Source organism: Neoarius graeffei, chromosome 8 (genome assembly GCF_027579695.1).
Source record: "Neoarius graeffei isolate fNeoGra1 chromosome 8, fNeoGra1.pri, whole genome shotgun sequence".
NCBI classification, from domain to species: domain Eukaryota; kingdom Metazoa; phylum Chordata; class Actinopteri; order Siluriformes; family Ariidae; genus Neoarius; species Neoarius graeffei.
Window position 1 is genome coordinate 49,635,760 of NC_083576.1, and position 10,388 is coordinate 49,646,147.

At 39.7% G+C, this 10,388-nt stretch overlaps 1 protein-coding gene across 1 annotated transcript; it reads left to right on the forward strand.

Annotated features, from left to right (window-relative positions):
- Nucleotides 1-697: 697 nt before the first annotated feature.
- On the forward strand, nt 698-2,796 carry sox3 (SRY-box transcription factor 3). The gene has a single exon (XM_060926924.1). The coding sequence runs from the start codon at nt 959-961 to the stop codon at nt 1,868-1,870; it is 912 nt and encodes a 303-aa protein (XP_060782907.1). The 5' UTR covers nt 698-958; the 3' UTR covers nt 1,871-2,796.
- Nucleotides 2,797-10,388: the final 7,592 nt, after the last annotated feature.

Below are 10,388 nucleotides of genomic sequence, written 5' to 3' on the forward strand. Positions count from 1 at the left end.
GAATAGAAAATCTATTCAAGACATTTTTCTGGCCATTTTGAGCATTTAATCGACCCCACAAATGTGATGCTCCAGAAACTCAATCTGCTCAAAGGAAGGTCAGTTTTATAGCTTCTCTAAAGAGCTCAACTGTTTTCAGCTGTGCTAACATGATTGTACAAGGGTTTTCTAATCATCCATTAGCCTTCTGAGGCAATGAGCAAACACATTGTACCATTAGAACACTGGAGTGAGAGTTGCTGGAAATGGGCCTCTATACACCTATGGAGATATTGCACCAAAAACCAGCCATTTGCAGCTAGAATAGTCATTTACCACATTAGCAATGTATAGAGTGGATTTCTGATTAGTTTAAAGTGATCTTCATTGAAAAGAACAGTGCTTTTCTTTCAAAAATAAGGGCATTTCAAAGTGACCCCAAACTTTTGAACGGTAGTGTATATGTATATATATATTTTCCCCCTGTCCTATCAGGTTTAATAAAGTGTGCTGAATGAAAGCGCTCAGTCTGATTCCGCCCTGACTGATTTCCGCCCTGCACTGAGCTCACGGGAGGCTCGAGCGCGCTGTTGGGACGGCAGAGCGCGAGCTGCGCTGTGATTGGTCAGCTCTGAAGCTTATTGTTATGCTGTCAATCCCAATCACATGGTCGAGGCTGTATTAACAGCTGGGCTTGGCGCCCAAGTTTGCAGAGTTCTGTAGCAGAGCAGAGCAAAGCAAGAGGAGCTGGAGCGGAGAGGAACGCAGGAACACGGTAGATTGATCGGGAAAACAAAACAAAACTCAACAACAAGAACAACAACTTTTGGTCTTTAACCCATAAAGTCTATTGGTTTAACTGCTGCATAGTTTTGAAGCAGGCAGGGTTTATTCCCTTTTTCCTTGCAAACTTTTCACGCGCTTGCTTGGTTAGTAGTCACAGAGTTCACTTTTTAGGCGCTTTTATAAAGTCGGTTGAATGTATAATATGATGGAAACCGAGCTAAAAAGTCCCCTGCCGCCGCAGTCCACTGCGGGCTCGGGTCCGGGTGGGAAGAGCGGCGGCGGCGGCGGGAGCGAGCAGGACCGTGTGAAGCGGCCGATGAACGCGTTCATGGTGTGGTCCCGCGGCCAGCGCAGGAAGATGGCTCAGGAGAACCCCAAGATGCACAACTCGGAGATCAGCAAGCGCCTGGGCGCAGACTGGAAACTGCTCACCGACGCTGAAAAGCGGCCGTTTATTGACGAGGCGAAGCGCCTGCGCGCCATGCACATGAAGGAGCATCCGGATTACAAATACCGGCCGCGGCGCAAAACCAAGACCCTGCTGAAGAAAGACAAGTACTCACTACCCGGTGGGCTCTTGGCTCCTGGTGCGGGCGCAGTAAACAGCGCCATGTCCGTGGGCCACCAGCGCATGGACGGTTACGCGCACGTGGCCAACGGCTGGACGAACGGCGCGTACTCGCTGGTTCAGGAACAGCTGGCCTACCCGCAGCACCACAGCATGAGCAGCCCACCACCTCTGCAACAGATGCACCGCTACGACATGACAGCGGGTCTGCAGTACCCAATGATGTCCACAGCGCAGACGTACATGAGCGCGGCGTCCACGTACAGCGGCGTGTCGTACGCGCAACAGAGCCCGGGCGCTGTGGGCCTCGGCTCGGTGTGTAAAACAGAGCCCAGCTCGCCACCACCAGCCATCGCGTCACACTCACAGCGCGCCTGCCTCGGAGACCTGAGGGACATGATCAGCATGTACCTGCCGCCCGGAGGAGACAGTGCTGATCACAACACACTCCAGAGCAGCCGCTTACACAGCGTCCATCCGCACTACCAGAGCGCAGGGTCCGGGGTCAACAGCACACTGCCCCTAACCCACATTTAACACACTCCCTCAGGTTTCAGGGCCGAAAGAGTGAAGGAAACACCGGCCCTGAAATCCATCGAAGAGACTTGTGTTTTAGGGACAACAGAGTTGACATCCTGAATACCACACTTAACAGACATCTTTTAGGGGTTCTGATCAAAGGGGTGGGGGGTTAAAATAGGACTAAGTACTTCGGATACTTGAACATTTATAATTTGGAATAAAAAAGAGGGGGAAAAAAATCCCAGTTCAGTTTTTAAAAAAAGAAAGAAAAGAATGAGTTGAAGGTTTATGACACATCATCAACTGGGTTGCTTTCAGTTTAGACCTGCATTGCAAACCAACCTTCCTTTTTCCCCCCCCTTTTTAATATCATAAGCTGACGCAATCAACGTGTGTACAGGAAAATCGGACTTGTGATTGGAAACGCAGTCAGATTTTCTTTTCTGTCTGTGAAAAAAAGACACGTGGCTTCATGAAGAGGCTGTTGTAATTTCAGAAGAAGAAGAAGAGAAAAAAAATACCGGAGGAAGAGTATGTTTGCTCATTTTAATGTTTACACTTTGTTTGTAGAATGTCAGTTTTGTTGGCTGTGTCCAAACCTGCGTAGTTGATTTGTTTTTTGTTTTTTTTTTCCTGCATTTTATTTCTGCATTAGTTCTACACTGAAATGAAATAACTGTGCTGGTCGCGAGCGCAAAGTTTGTTTTATTTATAGTAATTTTTTTTCTTTCATTTTTAAGTTGGTGAACCATAGCCTTTATGTCTCGTGGTTGAATTTTCGTTTCAGTTTGTTTGTTTGTTTGTTTGTTTGTTTGTTTGTTTGTGTGAAGCTTGATTTCTGTGATGTTTTTACAGTATGAGTTTTAACCCATTTTTGTGGGAAGGAGAGTTTTATTTAAAGTGGCGTTTGTGCTTATTTTAAGACCATGCTCTATTCTCAAATGCTGAATAAATTTGTACAAAAGAATCACTCATGTCTACTTAGATTTTTTTTTTTTTTTTGAGTGTGTGGTCATGTGTTTTTCTGTGACACTCAGGATCTCTGGAGTTTGCAGACTTTGCCAGGGAAATGCGTTTTAAAAACTCACAGTAATCTGTAGTGATGTGTTAAATGAGCAGGAAGTCAAACACACCCTACCTGTGAGCAGCTGCTTCAACTGTAAATGATGTGAAAACGTAAAGCAGGTTTATCTGCCTACATTTTTGCCTTAACTGTTGTTTTGTATACTTTAATCAAAGTGTGCAGTTACACTGGGTGGGTGGGGGTGACCACGGATCAATCACTTCAAATAATATTGCTTAAAAATAATAATAATGTTACAACATAACAAAAATATCGAATTGTTTTTTTTCCTCATTGTTCAATAAATTAACAAACGATTCATATTTACATACTGAGCATCATATTCATATGACGTCAATTCAATACTGACCCCACAAAACTGACGACTGTTCCAGCTGTTTCCAGTTGACACCTGTTGATATGGACCAGTTTGCTCATTATTATTATTATAATAATAATAATTATTATTATTGCTCAAGTTTTTTTTTATGTAGGTCGCTTCATTTGCCTGAAGTTACTGTCTAATAGAAATTCATTGCTGTACCCATACACACTAGAGCTAAAACATTCCTACAAAAAAGTAGTACAACAACTACTTTACAACAACTCGAGCAGTTGTCGTTCTCGTTTCTTCTATTTTTCTGCATTGAGCTTCTTTCATATAGGCGAGTTAGTTAAAATCTGACTGTACAAACTGCCTAAGGATCAAATCCAGATTATGCTTGTTAGTTTACAGATGAAATGGTTCAAATCTCATACAGTTGCCCTGGCGAAAGCAAATTTTATTAACTCTGTAGGCAAAATATATAATATTTCATGTTTTCTCTGATAATATTTTCAGTGTTTAATGTAAAGGCTTACCAAGTCATGACAATCATCTTATATAAATTGCTTTTAAAGATTAGATATGCTTAGCACTGCTGTGGAGCACTGAATGATTCATATTTTATACATAATATAGAGGATCTCTATATTATGTATAATATACAGCCTTGAGAACCAATATCTTACTTTTGAGGCTATATTTACATTGTGCTTTGAGAAACAGAAGTGTTCCTGGGGGGGGGGAATCCTGGCGGTGTAAATTTGACTGGCAGGACGTATTGCAAATGCAGCATGACGTAAAATAAAACGAGTCCTTATGTCAACATGACCAAACAATAAATTAAAGACTAAATGTAAATAGATATTTATGCTTTGATTTATTATTCATTTATTAAACTTTATTCATTTGAATTAATTTCAGCCAAACTATGACACTTGTTGGCATACTTCGCATAACAGTGGTGTTGAGCTGAATCTTTTATCTCTCACATTTTCACAAAGCTGTGACTTTTATCAAATCAGAGTGACAGCTCTCTGTGCTATATGGTAGCTTAATGCTGCTGCTGCACCTGACACCTTCATAGCAAGACCCCATGCTGCACTTTCCCTGAGCCGCTGAGAGGACTCTGCTGAGGCCGACGGCCTTCCCACACACACTGCTCGAGTTTGATCTGCAGCCTCAATGTGCTCCTGGGATTAGCCCACTGCACCTCTATGGATGACAGGAGATTAGATTAGGACCTCCCTGCATTCCCTAGCTTGGTCTTAAATCACTCTAGCGCAATAGTGGCTGCCTGTCAGCTAATCACACACTCCAGATCTTTTTTTTTTTTTGCTACTTAAGCTACTTTGGCTGCATGACTTGGCGCAGACTGAGCAGGTTTGAACACAAGGAATAAGTGATTCAAAGACATTTGGGTGAGGTGGACTCTGATCCCATAACCTTGTTTTATTTTATACCTCAGGCTCTTCGGTGCATTGACACCAAATGTGCTGAGGATATTAAGCAGAAAAAGGAATATACTGGCACTGTATGGGTTAAATGGCTTTTTTTTTTTAAAAAGAGAAATCAATAGTATATTTTAAGACATTTGAATTATAAAAATGGCATAAATGTTATATATATATATATATATATATATATACACAGTAAATATACATATCAATGAAAAAAAATCAAAAAGTAGTATCAGCTTTGATTTTACTGATGTTCAAATCTTTATGGTTGAACTTGAAATCAGAATCAGTCATCAATCAAATTGTCAGAAAGAACCCTGTCATTCCAAGGTCTCAATTTGTTATTGCCAAGGTAAGTTTCTTTGCCTAGAAGTGAGCACAACGTTTGCAACAGTTAAATATATAATAGCTTAATAAATGTGTTGTGCACATGCAAAAACATTATCTTTGTGTAAAATGTAGGCAAGCTGATATTTTGAGATTTTTTTTTTTTTGGTCAGTCACTTATGAAAAACATTTAAGAGGTTTTCTTGTGTGCAGCAGAAGCAGCGCAGTAGTTAACAGTAGTTAACCCATGAGCGACAGACAGCAGGCCCCTTTGAGCATGTAAAAATCTGCAAGAGCCACCCGAACTCTCCAAGAGAGGCCCCTTCCACACACACACACACACACACACACACACACACACACACACACACACACACACACACACACACACACACACACTCCACAGTTACTTGAAACATGGCTGTGCCCACTCAGCAAGTGCAGGCATATCCTCACTTCCATCTGCCTATGACCTCACCGGGGCTGTTTGTTTAACCTCCTCTCTAAACCATCCTAATTACTCCTCACTACAATCCTGCACAATTCAGACAGCACTGAATGGCAGAATATTTTTGCCCCATGTTTTTGATGTCAGTGCCTATCGATGTTTTATCTTCGTTATTGGAATATGACCTTCCCTGTGCCATTCTTTTTCATTCCCATGACACAACCACATCTGACATAGGTAAAGGAATGTTTACTCACAAACACATGCGTTTCTTTTGGTTATGCCTGATCTACAGGCTTTTCGGGGAACGCCTCGCTTGAAATCATTACGTGTTACGCATTGATAGGCATTTGCATACACTAGGTTGGACGTCAAAACACTGGATGTGTGTAAATAGAAAACCATCTAAACTGGTTCTGTGGTATACCAAGAGTGTCAGATAATGCATGCAGTTGTGTATCAGGGATGACTTATTGATCAGTAGAGCATTATGGGGGAGCAGGCTGGCTGGAGGCAGTGCCGTCAGTCCTGTCCACTGGACAGAGGCTGCTGTTGGCTGCAGGACTGACAGCCTAGTGGAGTGGAGAATAGGGGGTGCAAAAGCTTGAGGGCTGGGTTAATCCCCCCTGAACTGGGGCAGATGTTGTTAATGAGACCCTCTCAGAGCAGCTCCCGCCGTGGGAAAATGGCATCCAATCCTTATGGGGTCAGGGCTTTGAGCTGACCCTCACTGACTCATCCCCACCTCGCAGAGTTGGCTATTCTTTTGGACTTTATTTAGGTGTAGGTTCCACTTCTTAGGTCCCTGTACTCACTTGCATCTATCCTTCACTAACCAGAATTGTAAATGAAGCCACCGGGCATCTAATTTTTATCACTGGTCTTATGGTATGAATTAAATTTTATAACAACTCATTTGGCTTTGAAGCACTGCATTATAGCCATTCTAGCATTAGCCTCAAAATACATCAAAAAATGAAAGAAAGCAAATTTTCAGGTTGTTGTTGTTGTTGTTTTTTTCAGATATAATTCAGTTCATAATGTCTCCTGGCAGTTGGATTTAATCTCAGCCTCAACATGGGCGGATGTGTGCCAGCTTGCTCATCCCGTTCCTGTGATGTCTGCTGTTAACAATATCCGTGGTTGGTGGCTCCATAGTATAGCAACCGCAAAGAATGCTGAGTGGGTGGAATAAAGGTCAGCTGCTGTTCCTTGTCAGGTTCAGTAAAGGAGCACAGGTGGAAAAAAAACCTGTGCTAATATTAACAGCAGTCGAATTTCAGTCACTGGAAAACGAGTGTATAAACCCAGATCTAACCAGAAAACTTTATCGAGGAAGACAATCAGAGCAGGTTCAAAAAACAGAAGCTAGAATTCAAATAAATGAAACACAAATCTAATGGATTGGTGTGTTTACTCATGTTAGACTTTTTCAAAGAAGATGATCAAAGTCGCAGTGGCTCAAATGAGAGACATTACGTTCTACTGAGCCTGCCTTTTAAATCAGGTGGTTGTGTAACATGCAGTATGAGTAAAGCAAGAAAAAAAAAACCTAGTTTTTAATTGCAGGATCCAAGTCTACACTCTATACAAACACAATTAATGACTTCCCAGTCATACACTGTTTTTTTTCCCAATTAAGGTATTTGTAATTGTTTATTTAATACTATATGTTTGCTTTAGAGCTCTGTGTGTGAGTAAAGCAAACATTGGGATATCATACAAGATGTAAAGTCATTAATGTTATTAATATGGCTTAGTGAATGAAGACACGTGAAGTTGTTTCAGGAATTCTGTTATTCTTTTTGTTTATTCTAGAGATATTCTGCCCTTGCTATTTATTGTGTGGTAACGAAGAGAATTTGATGAGAGTTGAAAAAGAAGCACAAAAGTTGTAATCGTAGCTGGAGCTGGCATACAACAAATGAACAAACAAGCAAACATACATACATACATACATACATACATACATACATACATACATACACTGTAAAAAATGATTTGTTGTTTTAACTTAAAAAAGTTAGTGCAAGGGCTGCCTTAAAATTTTGAGTTCACTGAAATTAATATAGTAAGTTCACAACAATTTAACTTACTATGTGAATTCCAGTGAACTCAAAATTTTAAGGCAGCCCTTGCACTAACTTTTTTAAGCTAAAACAACAAATTTTTTTTACAGTGTACATACATACATACATACATACATACATACATACATACATACAAAACATCTCGTACAATATGTCCAGCCATACTTTAACTACTGTCTATATGTCCTTTTGTGTTTCACTCATCACGAAACTCAAAACAGTGGAACAAATGACTTTATTTTTGATAGCTGAAGTGAGACACATACGCTCAGTGACAGTGGAACAAATTTGGTACTGTAAAGAAACAATGCAGACAGAACAAAGGGTAAGGAGCTGCAGGGTACGGCGTGGCAGTATGCGATTATGGCTTCCATCTAGGCCACAAATATTGATTAGTGTTGGCCAGGGATGTTGAGGTGAACAGAGATTGACAGATGAACAAAGAACATTTCATGTCTTCATGTTACAGATTCTTATCAAATCTGTATTGTCAGGAGAACACAGAGGTACAATAAAGTCATTCAACATGAGTGTTCTAGGGCCTACTAGCCAGCCTTGTTTTTTTTTTTATTTATCCCAGACCAAAGGCTATATTCCTGAAAAAAGGTCACGTCTTACATGCATTATTTACAAAATCTTTTTAAAGAGCATTTGAAAGATGAAGGAAACTTTTGTAAGAAATCTTCATCGGTAATGAGGTTATCCTCATGGGAACAATTAAGTTTTATTCATTGACTACTTGTAAATTGATTAACATCTCTGGGGATTAGTATGTGTTCATAATGTGTATGTTGGAGGATTAGAGATAATCCGATGAGTTGCTCAATTTCAAATTTCAATGTTCACCCATCTTCAAATATACTTCTTTGTACACTCTCAGAAAATAAAGTACCTTTAGGGGTACAACAGCTTGTCACTAGGACAGTACTCTCTAAGGTACTTATTTGTACCCTTTATATACTGCTTGGGAACATATATGTATCGGTTTGGCCCTAAAATGGTACACATAGTTACCTTGAGGTCCATTAATGAACCCTAGGGGGTAGATTAGTGTAGACATACCTTGGGGACAGAAATGGACTCCTACTGTACCCCTATTTCTGTCAGTGTAACATATGAGAATGATGAATTATGGGTAAATAACCTGATCTGAACCTCGTACTTTTTTAATTAAAATATGTAAATAAAAAAATAAGTATGTTTGAATTCAACTTGTGTGTTTTTGTAGAGGATCAGTAATGAGCTGTCGTGATGAGTTCTGTGGTCTATCGGGCTCTGCTTCTTGACATGTAATTAGAAGTATTGAACACGTTTGATTGATAAAGGCTGTTGCTAAATGAGTTGAAAAAAAAAAGCCATTGACCAAATGCTATATGTAAAGCTGCACAATGTCAGTACAACAATACAACAGGCTGCAGAAATAATCTGAAGATGAAAATCAGCTCTTAAATAATTAACGGTCCAGTTGAAATCAAGCAAATTACGGACGGCATGGTTTCTGTGACCTTACCAGTTTGAGACACATGAAAAACGTAACTTTATTTATGAATGACAACAAGATATTTACATGATCTTGTTATTTCAGGTATCCTCAGGACCTGTTTAATGTTGTTTTTGTATTTGATCTAATATTTTGTTTGGCATAAGACCAGATCATGACAGTATTCAGATTTTCTTATTTCTTATTTAAAAGACAATTCTCTTTCACTGCACACAACCCTGTTACTACTTGTATGTCAGCTCTCTTGAGGAAAATGAATTAATGTGACTGAGAAACTTTCGGTGGAAAATAATAAAGACTGAGGCCAGACGAGACTCGAGTGCTCTGAGGTCCTCTTCTCTCCTCCTCGTCTGCCTTTCATCTCATCAAGTGTCATAATGCAGGTTTTACCTTGAGGTGCTGCTTGTCAAAATGCTATTGGGGCATTTTAAAGCTCACTAAAGTGGCATTTGAAAGTATGTTTTTTTTTTTTTTTGCTTTTTTTTTACAGTTTCACTTGTAGGTCCCATAGTACTGGATCCTTGTTTATCTGCAGGATAAGAAAAGGAAGTGACAGATAGCTGTCCCGGTTACTGTAGAATATCAGTTCTGGTTATTGCCTGACATTGTATTTTTGTCTAAATACAGTAAACAAAACAAATATAGAATGGTGAAATTGAAAACATTGTATGTTAAACTACATCCTTGACAAGGTTATGCCTCACAATGCAAGTACACAATTAATATAATATTAATTTCACTGTGCCTAATGATATTAGTGTAAAGTTTATAAGGCATTGTAAATTATGTTGCGATCTAGATCTATGCAAATTGAGCTAAGTGCAGGCGAAACATTACCTTTCGTGAAATGTGATAAAATAAGGAATAGTCATCATCATTGTGCGTCCTTTTATTAATGAATAATTGTTCATAATTGTTCATCATAATGAATAATTATGAATTAGGAATGTGTAACAAAATATGATGTGACTGAGTGCTCAACATGGACAGTCCAGGAAAAAAAAAAGAGCTGTTTTATGATAAAGTAACTCGTGCAAGTACTTCAAATTGAACTCTATTGATGATTGTGCTGAGGAACAGGTTGTAAAGATATTATTCCCATTTAGTACCAGCGTATTCATTTCTAAATGTTGTGCCGTGGTTAAAAGGAAAATTACTTCTGTGTTGGATTCTGAGTGCAAGAGGCTGCATTTACAAATCTTTGTTATCTTTTTTTTTTGTTGTTAAAAATATGCACATTTCACCTCAAAAATTCGTCCCCAAACTTGAGAGAACTTCTTGCACCCTCCCGGTCCCTCCACCCCTGGCAAATATCACACCTT

What these genes read in the sequence shown, in the direction of transcription:
- sox3 (XM_060926924.1), top strand. Translation starts at nt 959, where the DNA reads ATGTATAATATGATGGAAACCGAGCTAAAAAGTCCCCTGCCGCCGCAG.